Source organism: Balaenoptera physalus (assembly GCF_965194825.1).
Source record: "Balaenoptera physalus genome assembly, chromosome: 5".
Taxonomy (NCBI): Eukaryota; Metazoa; Chordata; class Mammalia; order Artiodactyla; family Balaenopteridae; genus Balaenoptera; species Balaenoptera physalus.
Window position 1 is genome coordinate 52,251,363 of NC_138884.1, and position 20,418 is coordinate 52,271,780.

Consider the following 20,418-nt stretch of genomic DNA (forward strand, 5'->3'; position numbering starts at 1 on the left):
AATTAAAATCTCTGCTCCTTCTCCCTGGTGTAGCTTCTCAGCCAGTCCAGCAGTATTCCTTCGGAACAGGGGGGTCAGCAGCGTATCGACCTCAGCAGCCTGTTGCGCCCCCTGCTTCAAACGCTTACCCTAACACCCCGTACATATCTTCCGCTTCGTCCTATTCTGGGCAGTCTCAGCTGTACACAGCACAGCACCAGGCCTCTCCACCTACGTCCAGCCCCACTGCCTCGTTCCCTCCTCCCCCTCGCTCTGGAGCGTCCTTCCAGCACGGCGGACCAGGAGCTCCACCGTCATCTTCAGCGTATGCGCTGCCTCCTGGAGCAACAGGTACACTGCCTGCTGCCGGCGAGCTGCCTGCATCCCAAAGAACAGGTCTGCGCTTGAAAGGGACTTGGTTTGGCTCCCTCTTTTATTTTTTCGTGATCACGTGGGTGCATGGAGGGGAATTACTTCTAACTATAAACTGGGCAAGGTGAGGTATTGATTTAATTGTATAACAAATTCTAAAACTATTTCTAAAAGTGTGATTTTCCCATAGTGAACTTTAGTTGCTAAATGAGAAAAGCTTTAGAGCTTTAAAAGGGTAAGAGTATATAATCTGCCATTGAATTTAAAATAAGCGGTAAGAAATTAGTTGGCCAGATAAGTGGTGGTTGGAACTAGATTTAATTGACACTAATTTCTTTGCCAGAGTAAAACGATGCTCTGTGTTCTTCCTAGATTTTCAGTTTTTAAAATTATTTGTGCCTTAAATTCATTCATAGAGATTAAATAATACAGGGTTTAATGAGGCTGTACAAATTTTGTAATTATGTTTGTTTGTAAAGGTGAGCAAGGATCTTGACGTGTATTGAAAGGAAAAAAGTGAAAGAATGCAACTCTGACAGAATCTCTAAGACAGCAGAAAGTATACAGTAGTGCAGGGATTCTCTCCATTAGGACAATTCTACCCTCACAAACATTTTGGAAATTTCTAGGCATTTTTGTTGTTGACAGTGTAGTTCTGCCTGAAATTTTCTAATTAAAAGCATAATTTAAAATTATTTTTATAGTAAATACACATTTTATAGATTCTTTTTATCTTTCATGTTACAATTAAAGCATTATATTAATTTTTTATGAGTAGGTAATATTATCTGATTTTCATGTTAGGATTGTAAAAGGGGCCTCAGAAGTACGTATTACAAAAAGAGATCAATGAATCGGGGCAAGAACCACTAACATAGCAAAGAATTCAGACTTTGGAATCAGACTTCCTGTGTTTGTATCACAGCTTCACTCCTTTCTAGTTATGTGACCTTGAATAAGTACTTAACTTTAAGCCTCAGTTTCCTCATAATAGTAATAGTATGTACGCATAAGCTTAGGAAGAGATTGAAAGCATTTGGGGACGGTGACTGCAAAGTTAGCCGTGATGACACCTCGCCCAGAATTAGAGCTCTGGGCCTTTTCCTTTTGTCCCTGGTTTAATGTATACTTGTTACTAAGGGTATTTGAAAATAGTTTCCTTTTCAGATTATAATTGATGGTTTTAAACTAGAGGGGCAAAACAGAAGTGAGTCTTGCTTTCTACTACTGAAGTTGTTCCTGGAAGTCCAGTATATGTTTTTCTCTTTTTAACTGCTAAGCAGTAGCTTTAATAACTGAAAACACTGGTCATATAATAGGATTTATTGAGGAAGTATTTTTTTTCTTGGAAGTCTTATGGATCCAGAATTATACACATATCTCCTTCTCTCTTCTTTGATATATAATATTAAAGTCCAAAGTACCAAAAATCATACACACAATATGTATCAGCCTTTACTGCACAAATACAATTTGTATAATTTTCAATACAGATATTTCAATAGGTTGATATTTAGAGAGGAGTGTTCATTCAATTGTAGAGTTCAAAAAATTACCTTTTAAAACCTGGATGAGCGAAAACAGTATATATTCTGAATAGTTGGGTAATAGCTTGAGTGAAAGATGGATTCAAGTAAATCCCCACATAGGAAAGTGGTGCAGGGAAGTAGGAAAGTGAATGATCATTTATTGAACATACATTGGACATGTACCAGCACTGCCGTATATTTTCTTATTTCTCATAACCATGAGAAATAAGAATAATTATTTTTTTTTAAAATTGCCATGAGGAAGCTTGAGTTTCCTAGGGTTGTGTATAATGTTTTCATGATTGCATGGTGATAGACTCCAAGTTGAGATACAACTGAGATACCCAGGTCTCTCAGTCTTCAGAGCCCATGTTCATTCTTCTTTACCAGATAGTCTAGTCCTGATGAAAGCAGTAGAAATAGCTATCAGTGTTGGAATTACAGAAACATTTAGCATCACTATTTTAAGCATTTGTTACTTCATCATCTAAGTTAAATATTTGCATGGGTATTTTTTTCCTCCTTAAGCTAAAGGGCATTTGGCCTTATAATAAAGTCTTTGCTTATGTACAAAGTAACAATGTTCTAACCTGGCTGAGAAGCACAGTAACTAATAGGAAGATGAAGCCATACATTTTGCAATACTCAGCATGCACTAAGCTAGCTGCTTTGTTACCTCTTGCATGTTAGTAGTCCCTGTATTTTAATTAACAGTTAGAGCTTTACCTTATTTTATTTTTTGATTTCCTAAAAAGTTTGCTTAGGTTATACAGATAACTGTGACTAAAAGTTTTATCTTTGTTCTAATATGTCTTAGATTATTATATCATGGTTTTCTACGGGACTTGGAAATTCCACTTGTCCGGTGGATTCTTCTTGATAGACACTAGGATTTTCAAGCCCTGTAACTATTAGTGAACCACAAAATTATGTGCGCACTGCTCAGAGAAACTCATGTTGCAATCATCAAAACATTCATTCAGTAAATTCTTAATGAGAACCTGCTCAGTCTATAATCAGAATTATTCTAGGCACAGGTAGGAAGGCAGAAAAGTACAGTACATTTCTATTTCTAGTGAACAGCACATAGCTTTGTTGTAAGTTGGAACATAAAATTTGTATTTGGGCCAACTTTTGGAAGACATTAAATGTCAGGGCAAGAAATTTATACTTCATACAGTAAGAAGAAAATTTCTAGTGGAGGAGTTTGAACTCCTGAGAGGCATGGTCAAAGTGGTACTTTAGGGAGGTTAACCTGGAGGTGGTTCTGCAAAACAGATTGTGGGCAGCATGGCAGAATCAGAGGCAAGGAAAACAGGCTGTCTCCGAGTTCAAGGTATAAAGTGCTAACAGCCTAAGTTAGTATAGTGCGACATGTTTCAGTGGTGGCAGCACAAAAAGCAGGAAGTTTTCCTAGCTTTACTGTGCAGGATAAGTAAGATACTGCTTGTACCCCCCCCCCCACCTTTTTTTTTGTCCCTGGTTTAATGTATACTTGTTACTAAGGGAGAGCACTTTCAAATGTGAAGGCCCAAGAAGTTTACTTAGCAAAATTTTCTGATAAAATGTGAAGCTCTCATGAAGCTGTTTTTGAGTAAACAGTATTAAAAAATGGAAAATTTAATTTGGGTATATATATATATGTATATATATATAGTCTTGTGCTCCTTCACATAGAAGAGTCTTGAAGGGGCATAATATTGAATATTTTCGTGAAACAGTGTGCTGAAAAAAAATTTTTTTTAAATTTTCATAAACATTCCGTAGTCAAATTATAAGTACTTGGTTTTTAACCCTTTAAACAAAGGAAAGGAGCATGATAGCCTTCTTTATTTTTCTTTGGATACATCTGTTTTATCTCGTGTCATTGGAAAATGACCTTAAGGATTCATTCTCTCTAAATTTAAATTTTTAACTTTGTGGTGCCTTTTAAAAAATGTGACGTGCGAGGCTAACGGCGAAGGGGGAGGTGTAAGATTAACAAGGATGCTCTGTCCTCTCCGTCTCAAATGATCTTTTAGCCAAAAGTCTCCATACCATTGGCACTAATATTTTTCTGTGAATCCGCTGAGAGTATCTTAGCCAGTGCCTACATCCTACCATTATGCAAGAACACCTTGAGAAGGTTCCCATTGAGAAGTGAGATTCAAGTAAGGATGGTAGCAACTCCACTTCTGTATGTGAGACCAAGCGCTTCTCTCTTCCTTCCCTAAAGACCATGTGGAGGACTAATCCCTACACTAAGGTGGATAAGGGTCTCCAGAATCCAGTGACATGCCATATTCAGTTTTTAAGTTAATTTTCCCTTGATTTTTATTAATTTTTTACTGTAGGATTTTGAAAGGCCTCAAATAGTATAGAGAATAAAATTAAAATTATCTGTAATTCTGCCACCCATATATAACCACTAATAATTTAGGTGTATTTATTCCCTTCGTACACATATATGCACACATATATGTATGTATGCATATATTAAAGTTCTTTTAATGTAGAATATACATAACATAAAATTTGCCATTTTAATCATTTTTAAGTGACATCAAGTGCATTTACATTATTGTACAGTCATCACCACTAACTACAGAACTTTTTTGTCATCCCATACTGAAATTATGTAGCCATTAAAAACCCCGTTTTCCCCAGTCCCTGGTAACCACCGTTCTACTTTGTCTCTATGTATGTATTCTAGGTACCTCATATAAGTAGTCATGCAGTTTTTTCTTCTTGTAACTGGCTGTTTCACTGTCTTTAAGATTCATCCATATTATAGCATGTAATCAGAATTTCGTTTTTAAAGCTGAGTGATATTCCACTCTATGTATATACCACATTTTGTTTATCCATTAACTTACACATGGGCATTTTGGCTGCCGTGAATAATGCTGCTATGAATGTGAGTATACAAATATCTGTTCAAGTCCCTGGTTTCAGTTCTTTTGGGTATATACCCAGAAATGGAATTACTGGATCAAATAGTAATTCAGTGTTTAATTTTTTGAGGTGGTGGCCCTATTTTACATTTTCACCAGCAATGCGTAAGGGTCCAATTTCTCCACATCCACACCAACACTTGTTTCCTGTTTTTTTGTTTTTGTTTTTAATTCTTGCCATTCTAATGGGTGTGAAGATAGTAGTATCTTATTGTATGCATGCATTTTTAAAGAATTGAGATCATAACTCCCACATACACTCATAATTTACATCTTACTACTTTCCTTAATATTACACCATGAACCATTTTCCAATGTTCTTTAAAGTCATTGTCATGTTTAAAAAGAGAGTAAGAAAGAGATTTATGCCCATTTTTAAGGTTTTTTGAAAAGGTAAAAAAGATTATCTTCCCTTACTAGTTTTATGAGAGAATTATGTCCAAGATTAGACTGTGCTATCTTTTTTTAAACATATTGACCAAGAGTATCATTTTGCACATCCATAATGAACCCCCATAATACTGTCTCCTGTAGATATTCACGTTCTTCATTCAGTTTGCTTTACCTAGTGTTGCTATTAAAGTGTGTCTCCATAAAGTAGAGGTTAATTTAATTGTTTTGTTTCGTTTTGTTTTATGGCTGTGTTGGGTCTTCGTTTCTGTGCGAGGGCTTTCTCTAGTTGCGGCAAGTGGGGGCCACTCTTCATCGGGGTGCGAGGGCCTCTCACCATCGCGGCCTCTCTTGTTGCGGAGCACAGGCTCCAGACATGCAGGCTCAGCAATTGTGGCTCACAGGCCTAGTTGCTCCGCGGCATGTGGGACCTTCCCAGACCAGGGCTCGAACCCGTGTCCCCTGCATTGGCAGGCAGATTCTCAACCACTGTGCCACCAGGGAAGCCCTAATTGTGTTTTTAAAAAGTCATATTTAAACAATTTAAAGATATAAAAGCAAAAGTATTGAGGGGTTAGAATCATAGCTAAGATAAAACTGTTAAATTGATCAGAGATTTGAACAAGGATTTTCTGGGCTGAAATAAAACATATTGCTAAATATATTGCATGGTTTGAGGTTAGGAGGGGCCAGTTAGGCATATGTTTTGGTGGGAACTTTGATTATTGTACAGTCGTTATTTTCAATTCAACAGGCAGCCCACCCTCAAGTTATGAGGGATAGCCAACTGGCTATATGTTCCTGTTGAAAATCTTTTTGTTTCTTATTTCATTCAGTTTTACTCGTAACTTTCGATTTAATTTGATTTCATTATAACTTTGGTGTCATTCTACCAAAGGGTCATATGAAATTGTTCCACATACTTTTTTGTGCTGCTGATAGTTGGTGAAATCAGGATACCCACTCAGGCTTTAATATCCAAGGCTAAGATCACTGCCACGAGAGGTTAGAGGAAAAACTGGTCTCACCTTCTGCTCCCACGTTTCACAGGGCTAGAGAGGAGGCATGTTGTTGAGACTGCTCCCTGAAAAAAACGATCAAGGCCAGGGTACCTCCAGTACTTTTAGGTTTTTCACACCGTCGACTCCCCCCTACCCTGCCCCAATACCAAAATCCAAGGATGCTCAAGTCCTTTATATAATGTGGTGTCGTATTTGCATATAACCTATGCACATATACTTTTATGTCTAGATTGCTAGTAATACCCAATACAGTGTAAATGCTGTGTAAATACTTGCAGCAAATTCAAGTTTTGCTTTTGGGAACTCTTTGGAGTTTTTTCCTTCCTGAATGTTTTTGATCTTCAGTTGGTTGAATCTGCAGATGTAGAACCTGGGGATGGACTGTATATTGACCCCCTCAGCCCAGAAGCTGAAGTCTGGCGCTAGAGAGTACATCACTAGTTTCAAGTCAGGTCTGTCCTCTGTCATAACACACACACAGTGACTCCCAGGGATTTATTAACTGCAGTGCTGTGAGGTCATATCTTGCATGGGAAGTTAAATTGTAAAGTCATCATTTAAGACAAAAATAAGAAATCACTTAAGAGTCAGTTATCCGTGATCACCGCTTTCTTCAGTTAAGCCCTCACGAAGAAGTTGCCTGTGGTCAGAAGCCATATTGCATGAGAAACATCTATCCTTAGTGCCATACAGAGAAATTCCAAACTGTGGCATTAGTTCTCCCACCTCACAGTTTCTCTGGGGCATGTGCTTCTTGAGTAGAGCTCAAACTGAATTGAACTCACTAGTTAATGCTATATACTCTCGATTCCTCTCTCCCCAAGTTCAACTATCATAACTCCCACATACTTACGGGATTCCCGTAAGTTGTATGTGCATATGATGTATCCCGTAAGTTGAATTCCCGTAAGTTGTAGGTACATATGATGTATCTACACTGCATGCTTTTGATTGGAGACTGGGCCTGGACCAATCCTGAACATCCGACAATTTTGGAATTGCTGTATTAGTTCTCAGCCTTCTTTCCTCTTGTCCACTGCCAGAAACTTCAGTTCTTTTAAGAGAAGTAGTGATTTCTGGAAGATTTGTGCTAAACAGTCTGCAAATCTGTATATTCTTATAGAGAAGACCATATGAGATGGTTACATATTTACTGGGCCTGTTCCCATTTATGCTCATATTCATGTTGTGACCCCAGAAATTACAGTTCCTCCAGAATGCAGATCCTTGGGGCCTCCCAAATCCAGCAGTAAAGTAGCACCTCCTTGTTAAGATCGTCTAAAATGCTTATTATCTTTAACAATGTAGTGTTAAAGTCTGCACGACAATGCAGAAATCCTCCCATTTCTCTTTAAAACCCTACTACTTAAAGAGGATTTAGACCAGCAGCATTGGCATTGCCTGGGAGCTGGCTGAAGCAATAGAATCTCAGGCCCTACGCTATACCTAGTGAATTAGAATCTGCATTTTTGCAAGATCTTCAACTGATTTGGATTCACAGCTTTAAAAAATACTAAAATGGACACAGTTATAATATGTTAGGAAGTGCTCTCATGAATGAATTAGCTTTGCCCACAAACTGATTACTTTCTTAATTAGATAGAAGCCATTTCACGTGACTTGATTAAAAAGTAAGTTTTATTCCCTTATAAAATTAGTTTGTTCTTTCTTGGGGTTGATGGAGGGAGGAGAAACAATTATAAAATGAGTAGAGTTTACAGTTTGCAGGGCAGAAATAGAGACACAGATGTAGAGAACAAACGTATGGACACCAAGGGGGGAAAGTGGTGGGGGGGAGGTGGTGGTGTGATGAACTGGGAGATTGGGATTGACATGTATACACTAATATGTATAAAATGGATAGTTAATAAGAACCTGCTGTATAAAAAAATAAATAAAATTCAAAAATTCAAAAAAAAAATGAGTAGAGTTTAGAATATCTTTGATGATAATACTGTTTAAGTGACTTTTACATTTTGTCTACAGAAAATCAGTCTATGCAAGACCAGGCGTCTATGTTGGAAGGTGAATTAGTTACAAAATATATCTTTGGAAATCTTTGAATCACTGACTATAATTAATGAATGGATATTCACAATTATGCATGTGAACTTTAAAGCCGATAATACCCTAAATCTGATCAGTTCTTAATGGAATCAAATCTTAGAACTGACTGAATTAACATAGTGACACAAATGATCTTGAATCATAAAAGTTGTCTATTTTATATAGACTGAAAGACAAGGCTATACCAAGATTGTCTTAGATATAAGAAAGATTAGAAGGTGATGGGAGAGGTTTGAATGATTAGTCTGTGTATAATGAGAACTTTAAGAATTTGTTAAGCAAATAAGCAGCATGTGGTTTAATATTTTGTGATTAGCTCTTGAATGTTTTGAGGCTCATTTGGCGTTCTGTCTCCTAGTCACCTTGTAGAAAATTAATTCTACTTTTAAAATCAAGGCAAATGAGTGCATGCTGGTTAGGAGAAGATCTTGTTTTTACAAAATTTCTATGACATTATGTTCTTTGGTTTGCTAAGCAATTTTGTTGTGATTTAATATCGTAGATATCAATAAAACAAGCAAAAGTAAAATACTGAAAGAATGTTTATTGAAAGAAGAAGAATTTTTTGCTTTTACATATACACATACACAAAACTTAATAAGATGTAAAATGATTATATTTTGATTTAGTAATTATCTTATCTCTGGCATGTTTTATTCCATTTTTCTTTAAAGATACAGGCATTCAATAAAGATGTTTTAAAAAATTGTTTTTAAAAAATACAGGCATTAAGTACCTTAATGAGTTCTGCTACTCATATTCATTTCTCACTTTGAGATGACAGGTTTTGGGAGATTTGAGGGGGGAGGAAATTTCCTAAAGGTGACAGTAGTTTAATTTTATATTTGCTGCCAGCGTGGAAATTTTTTTTTGGGGGGGAGGGGTGTATTAAAAAAAAAATCTTACCACAGATATTTGAATGCCTTTTTCTACTTTATAGGTTGTTCTTAACGCAAAGGTGATAAAAACATACTGGTGTTGCGTAGTTGGGCTCTGTTTTTTTAACAGTGTTTCTACCATGTGGATGATTTGGGTATGCTGAATTGCTCTCTGGGGAAATAGAAGATTGCCACTTTTATTCTTTTTTTGTGTGTTGAATATATCAGAAGCCTTTTTTTTTTAGCAGACTCAGGGGATTTATTTTTTCTTTCTTAGGAGAGAATTGTTTGAAGGTTATATACCAATATAGACATAAAAACTTCACTATCCTTAAATTTAGTACAACTCTTTCACTTTAAAAGGAAATAATGTCAAGATATGCTGCTTTCTAAGCCAAGGCCCTGTGATTATTAGAGGTAATGAGTTTGAGAGTCCAGGGCTACATAGTGATCCCAGCAGCTCAGCTGGTAAAACTTCTGTGACAGTTATCTCAGGGTGAAAGTAAAATTTGAAGATATTATATGATGGATACAATTTAGTTTTCTTCTTTTCAGGATTCTAAAGGAAAATGCCCTCTATTATCTGTTATAGGTTCTCAGAATGGTTGGAATGATCCTCCAGCTTTGAACAGAGTACCCAAGAAGAAGAAGGTACTAGAAAAAGATGTCTATTCAGTTGCCTACAGGTGTCCTGTCAATCATGTAGCCACCTGAAGCACACCACACTTCACTGTTCCTTTAAAGGCAAAGCTGACTGACTAATATACTTAATATGTGTATTTCAACTTACATCTTCTAATCCATGAAGGGAAGGAAGGAAAGTACAAAATAGTATGGTGGTATGAATTAAACCCTTTTTAAAAAGCAAGATGTAAATTCCCAGCAGATCTTTTTCAAAGAGTAGGAAACAAAATTTCATGCTTCTCAAATGGTTTTTTTTTTAGGAGTTACTTTGGTTTTGGGTTCTAACAGTAATCATGAATTTGTAATTATATTTTGGACTATTTTTGTCTATCACATACAATATGAAAAGAAATAGCCTTGTAGCTGAGCATCATTTAGATGTTAATAACTGTTGAGAGCTGTTAGAGCATAACTTAAGATTCTTCTTTCCTTCTTTTACCCCAAGCCTTTTTATTTTTTTTTACTCCTAGTGATTTCTGTCCCCCAAGTATAGTAATGAGAGGCCAGAATGTAAAATTGGGAGATACTAAATGATGAAAGCCCCCCCAAAATTAGGTCAATGATAATCAGAAATTTAATCTACTGCTTTGAGTGTGATTGATCACTAAGTAGGTATCACTTAATGATCTGGGAAAAAGGTATTACATCTGATCACGTGACACACACAAACACATATTTGGCATATCTGATCCCAGTATGGCTAGATATAATTCTCCAGACTTTGACATCCTCTTTCAAAAACACCATGGTTTTGGCCCGTTATGGGATAAGTGTGGAAGATAAAGGGGAAACAAAGGTCCAGGTTTGAGCTCCCAGCCCTCTTAGCTAGATTACCTTTACTTTTATGTTTTTCTCTAGAATTCTGCATAAAATTTCATTTTAAAAAGTATTCTACTGTTATTAAAAAAAATTTTTTAACCATGGAATAGTCTAACTCCCTTACTTATTTTTTTAAATTTTTTTATTGAAGTGTAGTTGATTTACAGTGTTGTGTTAATTACTGCTGAACAGCAAAGTGATTCAGTTATACATGTATGTGTGTATACATTCTTTTTTAAATATGTTCTTTTCCATTATGGTTTATCATAGGATATAGAATATAATTCTCTGTGCTGTACAGTAGGACCTTGTTGTTTATCCATTCTATATATAAAGGCTTACATCTGCTAACCCCACCCTCCCATTCCAACTCTCCCCCAACCCCCTTGGCAACCACCAGTCTGTTCTCTATGTCCCTGATTCTATTTCTGTTTCATAGATAGGTTCATCTGTGTCATATTTTAGATTCCACATATAAGGGATACCATATGGTATTTGTCTTTCTCTTTCTGACTTACTTCACTTAGTGTGATAATCTCTAGGTCCATCCACGTTGCTACAAATGGCTAACTCCCTTATTTAAAGCTGAGGAGATGTTGTCATCATACCGTTTTCTCCTTACTCTTGGTGCCTTTTATTTCTTTTAAAAGATGCCTGAGAACTTTACGCCTCCTGTTCCCATCACATCACCAATCATGAACCCCTTGGGTGACCCCCAGTCACAGATGCTGCAGCAACAGCCTTCAGCTCCAGCACCAATATCAAGCCAAGCTTCCTTCCCGCAGCCACACCTTCCAGGTGGCCAGCCCTTCCACGGCATACAGCAACCCCTCAGTCAACCAGGCATGCCTCCGTCTTTTTCAAAGCCCAATATTGAAGGTGCCCCTGGGGCTCCTATTGGAAATACCATGCAGGTAACAGTAAATCTGTGGAAGTGGGAGATGGCTCTATTTCGGTATGTTTTCTTAACGTTTTAACTTTTATGGTTATACCTTTATTATTACCTCAATTTGATTTCAATTTAGACAACTTAAAAATAATACCTTTTTTTTTAAGATTGTTCATGTATGTATATTATTTTTCAATGACGAGGCCATATACAAACTTTCTAGAAGGAGCTTATGTATTTACTAGTCTACGTTAACAGTAACTTGGCAATTACAGTATTTCATCTGATCTAATCAGTAGGCACAATTTAAGAGCAGTTGAATCCATATTTGCATCCAAGGTTGCTAAGCAGAAGCTGTTTCCAAAGGTTTTTTCCTTTAAAATAGAAAATAAAAATGTAATGAGTTATATATTTTCTTGTGTATGTGTAAGAGCTAATAATATAGCCATATCTTTAGATGGAGATATAGATTTGTGCTTGCTTTTCACATACAAACAGCTAGTTGGCAGGGCTCTAGATGATGAAAAATCTATCATATTTCCATATAACTGACTTAGACATACAAAGAGAAACATTTTGATCTATTCATGAAAAGTAAAGTCACAGCTCAACATAAGATGAAATCAATTCCTGCCCAAGTATAAAACTAGCTCTTCTGTCTGTTACTGTCTTTGACTCTCTGAAGTCAAATTTGTAAAGATTATATCTCTACCACAAGACTATGTTTTGCTGTTAAGAGATTTCTGCCTAAGGAACTTCTAAACATTAACAGTTGCATTATGAAAACAAGTGTTCTGATGGAGATGGGAGGACCTTCTTCTTTCCACGAGAATATATAAAATTACAAAGACGCACTGTTAATTTTGTATAATTACACGTCTGTGGTGTTTGTGAAGCCGTCCACTTTCGTTTAGAGCTGGGTGCTCAAGCTGCGCTCATCTGGGCCAGAACCCCAGTTACCGCTGAAAGGGAGAGCTGCACGGAGGCGTGTGTTCAGCCAGGCCCTAGTGTCCAGCTTCCTCTCCACCTGGATGTCTCTGAGGCACCTCACACTTAACATATCCAGAATCTAACTCATCGTCTTCCTCCCAAACCTAGTCGTCTTTTGGTGTGTCCTGTTTCAGCGAATGGCACCATAACCCTTCCTATTTAATCCAGCCAAAAACCTGGGCATCATCTTTATATTCTTTTTCCTTTAACCTGTTTTTCAGAGCTATCCCCGAGTCTTGTTGATATTACTTTAAAATCTCTCTCAAATCCCTTCTCTACATTTCCAGTCTAGTCCATGCTACCTTCGTCTCCAGTCTTAAGCAGTGCAGGAGCCTCTAGTTGGTCTGCCAGCATCGACTTTGACTCATCTCTTATCTGGTCTTATCTCCTCATTGCTTAAAACGTTACAGCTTCCCATTGTTCCCAGGATAAAGACCAAAGTATTTCACATTGTCTGGAATCGCTCAGCTCACACTCCTCCTTGCTCGCTCTCTCTGCTCCAGCTACAGTGACCCCCTTTCAGTCCCTTGTATCATGATCCTGACTGTGTACACGTTCTTCTGTCTGGAATGCATTTCCTCCCCCATTTAACTGGTTAACTCCTACTTACCCTTCTGATATAACTTCCTTCAAGAGCCTTCCCCTCAGTTAAATCCCAATTATATTGTCTGTTGGTTCCAGTGATGTTAACTTAATCACAGTTGCTATTTTACATACATTTATGACATTTTAAAACTTTCTCTTCCATCAGCCTGTAAACTCCCTGTGGGATGAGATCATTTCCGTATTGGCTCACCAATACCTAGCCAATGCCTAATACAGAATTGCCTAATGTTTTCTATGAATGAACTAATCAGTCAAAACTTTAAACACTTACACATTCCTTCTTTGTTTTCCCATCTGTACATTCAGTAAGATCATGGTCTCTTCTATCCTCACCGTTGGTGTAATCTTGCAGTTTGATAATAGCCCAGCTAACACCCTCCAAGAGTAAACCAAAGAATAGAAGAACGTCAGGATAAACAAAAATGAGCCAACAAGCAAAGCAAGCAGCCACTCCAACCAGCCAACTTTGTAAGTGCCTTGTTCTTTTCATTTCCTACTGGCACAGGTCTCCTTCCCATCAGTTATATGAAATAGTGATCAATGTATGTTCCATAATTAATCAGATACTTTATATCCATCCTATTTTTGAAAATAGAAGCTGTAGAAAGAGTACCTGTATCTTCTACTGAATATCTGATTTTTATGTTTGCTTATCCCAAGTGATTTCACATGTTAATTTTTCATTTGATTTTGAAGAGCCTACCTACAAGGTCCTTGGTTTCTCTTTATCACAGATTCAGGGCTTTGTGTATAGGTAACTTCTGGTCATTTCTAGTCATTTTATGGTATTATTTATTCCAGCATGTGCAGTCTTTGCCAACAGAAAAAATTACCAAGAAACCGATTCCAGATGAACACCTCATTCTAAAGACCACATTTGAGGATCTTATTCAGCGCTGCCTCTCTTCAGCCACAGATCCTGTATGTATTTTTTATTTTGCTTAATTAAAAGAATCCCTTATGGAGCGCTTCTATAATGATTGCTTAAAGTCTTACAAGATGTATTTTGAGAGTTTATGCAAAAGTAGTAAAGCTAGCACTTATATATAGTTTGCTGTACATATAAAAACACATTCAACTGCTTTTTACATATAACTTTAATCCTTAAAACAACCTCATGGTAGGTAGGTTTGTCATATTTATTTACAGAGGAGGAAATTAAGGCAAAAAGCAGTTACGTAATAATTAAGGCAGAGCCAGCATTCGAACCTAGTCTGGCTCCAGAATTCATGCTTTCCACCACTATGCGGCACTGAGTCTCATCGGCAAACCTTATGCCTAGCACAAAAATACAACAGAACGGTGAAACTCAGATTTGGGGTTTCTTTCTGAGCTTACATCAAAGCTTTTAAAAGTAGATAGACAATCTTTAACTTTGCTAAGACCTTAAAAATAGTTCAGTGCTTTAGATATTGGAGTCATATTCATAGTCAAAGTAACTGATTTTACTCAGTTTATTAGAGGATGACTGTATTGGCAACAACAAAAATTCCACAAAGCCAGTTTTGTTTTAGATGAAATTTCACTTTCTGCCAACAAACATTGAATATGTTTATTTAGTCACTGGCCAGTTGTCTGCTTGAAAAACAGCTTCTGGAATTTGTTGTTTCATCAAACATTGAGTATTAATATGTGCAGCCTTCTGCCAGTCTTTTGGAAAGCAATTCTCTGCACTGAAAGTGTCAGGAAAGCAGAGGCAGGGGAAAGGTAACATAAACCTTAGCGCCTGGCATTCTGGGAGCGATGGAAAGACGAAGCTAGGAACAGAGAACAGGTGAAGCTGTTAAACAGGTAAGTGTACAGTGTCTCCTAGGCAGACAGGTCCTCATCATACAAATTGGAGGAATCCTAATAAAAATGTGGGAAAGCTCCAGTCTTCCTTCAGGCATGAGTTAATGTAAATAGAGGTTGGGAGGACACCTCGTACATGGCCTAGCTTAGGAAATTTGTGTTGAGCTTCCCCTCCTCCAGGTCACCCTATCACCTTCCTTCTGGTGACCCAGCACCCCTGGGCAGAAGAGAAAGACAAACTGTTCCTGTCACTAGTTGGGGAGGAAGTTCAAATACCGCCCAGGACTCCTGCTGGTAGCTACGTGGGATTAACTTTGAACCCTCCACAAAAGTCCATCTTAATCAATACTTGACATCATTTTTATAGTATGGCTTTATTCTTATTTCCACTTCAGTTATGTCCAAACAGCACAACGTAATTGTGCAGCACAGCTTAGTTTGTAAGGTTATCCTCGATGGCGTCACCTCTTCCGCACTCCTCTTCTGACACACTGACATTCCCTCCTCAGACATACCAAGCACGTGTCAGCATCAGAGACTTTGTACCTGTGGCTCCTTCTGCCTGGAACTCTTCCCCACAGAGCTGCATAGCTCTTGCTCACTTGTTCCTGGTGTCTGCTCAGATGTCCCATTAGCCGCCAGGACTTTTTTACCACGTCATACTGCCAACACTGCTGACCCCCTTACCCTGTTAACTTTTCTTCATGGCACTCATCACCATCTGACATACAATATATTGTTTATTTAGTATCCTTTCCCCACCCAATAGAATATGAGATCCATGAGACACAACACTGTCCCAGCATGGCGTGTAGTAGTCACTCAGTAAATATTGAAAAGCAGTGTCACTTTTAAGGCTGTTGCATAATGTAGATATGAAGTTAATCACAGTATAATTTTAAACCTTTACTTTTAGGATAGTTTTCTCTCACTATACTCACAGTACTAGGATGAGGGTAGGAGGACTCCTTAATTTAAGAACTCATTTTAACACTTCCCTCTTAATAATCTTAAGCCACCAAAAGATAATTTTCTCCTTTTTTTGGTGTTTTAAAGGCCCAGAATAAGACAGGATTAAATGTACCAAATGTGACTGAGCGTATAAGTAGTACTTTGAGATTCCACAGTTCACCTGTATGTTTGCCTTCTAGCGCCCATCATGTTCATTTTATTTAATTTACAGTAACTGTTAGACCTTCCTTTCTGTAGTACACTGACCCCTTGCTGCCTCCAGGTGGCCCTTCGCGTTGCCTGTGCACACAGTGTAGATGGGCACTCACTCACCTCACGTGAGCCGCAGTCCCCGTGAAATCAGCCAGTGCTCCACTTTGCACCCTAGGAGGAAGGCTCTCACTTTCTTGCCCTCCCTGCCTTAATAGATACTGATCTCTGTTCTAATAATCTGTTCAAGTTCCTCGGTCTTAGCTATCTCCATTTCTTTATAAAATGAAGCTGTCCAACATCATGACTGTAAGGTTTAGTGAAATGACGTAAGGCAAGTTCTTGGGATAAAAGTTATTGTTCATACATAACATACCTGTTTTTTCTCTCCTGCAGCAAACCAAGAGGAAGCTAGATGATGCCAGCAAACGTTTGGAGTTTCTGTATGATAAACTTAGGGAACAGACAGTAAGTTTGTGGGGAAAAGAAGGATTTATGATAATCATTTATTCCTGGTTGCTAGTAAAATAAGTGTCTCATCAGCACTTGCATGTAATATATAGTATGCTTGGGGGCAAAATGATCGTGACAGTTCATAGAGTGGACTTCTCTCTGTCTAAATCTTTCATTTCAGTCACCGGGGAAAAGGGGATAGGGCAGTGTGTGTGTGTGTGTGTGTGTGTGTGTGTGTGAGAGAGGGAGAGAGAGAGATTAAGAGGGAGAGAGAATTTTTAACCTTTTTTATGACAAACAGCAGATATACAAACTGGCTTGTACTGGTCCTACGGTAACTGGACTTCTATTCATTTTTATATGTCCCGTGAATTAAGAAATCAGAGAGTGGGCAGATACTCTGTTTTCCAGAGACCAAATCTGTAATCTCTTTCGTAGTCTAAGACTCTGATCCTTTTCTTTTAGAATAGCTATTACACAAAGGCAAAGCCAAAGGTAGCCACAAATTGAGCAGATCAATGTGTATAACTATGAAGATGATCGGCAGTAAGGAGTAAATGCCCTGTGTGTTCTGTTCTCTTGTCCCTCCCAACCTCTCCATTCCTTTCTAGAATTGTTGTGTTTTATTAATGAAAGCACTAGTAGAGAAAAAAAGAATTGGGACTTTTTCACATTTTTGCATTTTAGCATTTCTCTTCCCCATTCCCCATATCAATGCCATCAGCTAAAAATAACCATTTGTCTCCTGAGAACCAAACCAGAGAAAGTTGATATAACAGTGGAAGTGGTGTGGCCCATGGACTGATCCAAAATAAAGTCTTCTCTGGAAAGTATGGACATGCATGCCAAGTAATGACATGGGGGGGGAAAAAACTAGAGGTCTTATGATTTTCAGAGATGACAGGATTATGAAAAGCAGTTAAGAACTGGCAAATTGAGTACATGATGAGGACTGTTGCCCTCCTAATGGCAGTGGACCAGAAGTGCAAGGTTTTTATTGTCCACAAGGTTTTAGAGTAAATTGGGCCCCTACTTCGAGATGTCATGATTAAGAATCGTGAAACTCCTTCATGTACATAGGAAAACTTTTAAAAAGTGTGAGACAGTTATCTAAAATAATTTAGTCATTTAAAATATTTAAGTTATCTAAAATAAAATAATAAGAAAGCTCTTAAGTGGAGAGAGACATTAACATTCCAACTTGGGGAAGGAAATCTGGCTTTTCTGTAAGAAAATACCTGGCTTACCATACATGTATAATTCGTAAATAATTCCTTACATAATCATTTTGTCATGGTTCGCTTTTATAACTTAAGTGTTGGTTGTTCCGACAATCTTTCTAGAAATGCTCACCAGTTTATACATTTTTGAAATAATGTTTATTTCAAGCTCCTCTTAAATATCAGGGTTTAATGTTTATAGAGGGTCTCATGGAAAATTCTTCCTTAATTTAATTCTCTCTCTCAATTCCACCTTTACTTCAGCTTTCACCAACAATCATCAATGGTTTACACATCGCAAGGAGCATTGAGACTCGAAACTACTCAGAAGGATTGACCATCCATACCCACATAGTCAGCACCAGCAACTTCAGTGAGACCTCTGCTTTCATGCCAGTTCTCAAAGTGGTTCTCACCCAGGCCAATAAGCTGGGCGTCTAAAGGATGGCTTCACTCTCAGCCACTATTGTCGTTTTTCCAAAGAAACATGTTTTAAAAAACGATAAGATGTGGACCAGTCCTCCTTAGCATGTTTCCATAGCAGCCACTCAAGAACATTTACATTGTTTCTGCAGATATACTCACCTTAGACCTGCTCAAAACCCTGGTGCTTTCTTTTGTTGTAATCTTTTATTGCCTGTGATGATTTTCCTATTCTGCAAATAATGTATTTCCTGGATTACACATAGTATGCTTTCCTGAAGTATTCTGATAAAATATGGTTTTTGAAACCTCAGGTTTACTTTTTGGAGAAGGAGCCTTTGGTTATGTGTAAAGCAGAGCTGCAACTAAATTTCTTTCATGTCCTCCCTACTTCCTCCGTGTCAATCAGATTAAAGTGTGTAATCCTATTTATGTGTATGTAGTCTTTTTTTTAAACGGCTACTCACAGTTTAGTTTAATCTCTATTTTTTGTGGCTTTGGCTTCACTTTGGTCCTGAACAAATAACTAAATCTAGAGGCTGCTACATAGATTTTAGCAAATATTAATGAAAAGTGGGGTCACTAGTTTTAAGTATCTATAGGAAAAGATTGAGCATTGTCATTCTGTACGATGCATTGAACTTTTTTCTATTAATGTTTTCAATATTCTGTTTGAGTTTTAAGATTGAATTGTCTCCATTTTATATTTAGAAACTTATTCATCCATTTTTAAAAAGTTACCTATTTCTCTGAGGTATTTAAGTTCAGAAAGAAAGCTTTAACTTCTGTCAGCCTCCTGAATTGACATATTTTCAGACAGTATTTTCGTCAAATGATTTTATTGTAATCTGTCTGAAGAACAGTGTGGTAAACAAAAGATAATGGTCCCCATAGAATCTTGAGGAGAATTAGATACTAATAATTTTCGTTGTTTAAGCAATTTTACCTAAGTGAGTTGGAAAAGCAGAAGATAAAAAGTGTGACTACTGTGAAGACAGGTGCTGTTTCAAGGACTAAGTGCAGCTCATCAGGCATTTTGCAGCCTAAGTGACATAGTTTGCAAGACCCTCTTAATTTCCTTTGCTGGGATTCCCTGCTCACCAAATAAAACCCCTCTTTTAAAAGTAAAAATAGGGACTTCCCTGGTGGCGAAGGGGTTAAGAATCCACCTGCCAATGCAGGGGACACAGGTTTGAGCCGTGGTCCGCGGAGATCCCACATGCTGCGGAGCAACTAAGCTTGTGTGCCACAATTACTGAGCCTGCGCTCTAGAGCCCGCGAGCTACAACTACTGAACCCACGTGCCACAACTACTGAAGCCCGCGCGCCTAGAGCCTGTGCTCCACAACAAGAGAAGCCACCACAATGAGAAGCCCGCGCACTGCAACAAAGAGTAACCCCCACTGGACTCAACTAGAGAAAGCCCACGCACAGCAACGAAGACCCAATGCAGCCAAAAAAAAAAAAAAAGACATTAAAAAATAAAAATAGTTTTATAACTGAAAAAGGAGAACCTTAATAACATGAATGAGCATTGGAGCCTCACGAGTGGGGTGATATATCAGCTCCCTGGGAGTTTGGTGGTCTGAGTCAGTCCTATGACTCACTGAAGCGGCGACTTGACCTTCTGGACCTGACCCTCGACTGTGGTGTCAGCCCAAGACCCCATCTGAACAGCAGGCTGGCCTCTAGTAATTTTTTTGAGGTATTGCCCTTATAGTTAGGATTTGTGTTATGGCTGCATGATTACCTTGACATGACAATGGCATAACTGGCAGCGTTTTACAAAAAAAATTCCAAAAGATGAGAAACAGGAATAGGTGGCAGTGGAGCCCTGACCAACCCCAAAGATTTTACAAGTATGAGTATAAACAAACCATTTGCCACTGACATCTGAGCAGCTGTTACAAGTGGATGGAGGTAAGAAGACTTGAACCCAAAATAGAGTTTAGTCTTGCAGTATGAAGATAACAGGAGATTATGGGAAGAGAGCAGTTTGTTTTCCTGAAGAAAAGCGAACAAGGAAAGGGGTGCGAGGGAAACTGGTAGGTGGGGCTGGGCGTTGGCTGGGAGACATAGCAGATCCCTGGGACGTGCTTTCTCATACTTCACCTGCTCCTCTCCTCCACTCTGCGTATGACCTTTTGGGCTGGATGGGATGGATGTACCTTAGGCCCCGTCTGAGAAGCTTTATGTGTGTGGGATGCACGGC

General features: G+C 38.1%; 2 protein-coding genes across 4 annotated transcripts in view; one reads left to right on the plus strand and one right to left on the minus strand.

Moving 5' to 3' along the window:
• Window positions 1–14: 14 nt before the first annotated feature.
• On the plus strand, window positions 15–18,224 carry LOC309661507 (protein transport protein Sec31A-like; the record flags this gene model as incomplete). Its single annotated transcript, XM_082463191.1, has 6 exons — window positions 15–375; window positions 9,763–9,821; window positions 11,324–11,587; window positions 13,960–14,079; window positions 16,507–16,578; window positions 18,048–18,224. The coding sequence occupies exons 3-6, from the start codon at window positions 11,324–11,326 to the stop codon at window positions 18,222–18,224; spliced, it is 633 nt and encodes a 210-aa protein (XP_082319317.1). The 5' UTR covers window positions 15–375; window positions 9,763–9,821.
• Window positions 2,139–20,418, minus strand: part of LOC309661862 (uncharacterized protein) — a 43,188-nt gene continuing 24,908 nt past the window's right edge. The window contains exons 6-7 of one of the 3 annotated variants that reach the window (XR_014264302.1): window positions 6,232–6,287; window positions 2,139–2,281 (exon numbers count right to left, since the gene is read on the minus strand). The gene's annotated coding sequence lies outside the window, so the exon portion shown is untranslated. Of the gene's footprint in view, window positions 2,282–6,126; window positions 6,288–20,418 lie in introns of all 3 variants that reach the window. The other 2 variants (XR_014264303.1, XR_014264301.1) reach the window with 2 other exon arrangements.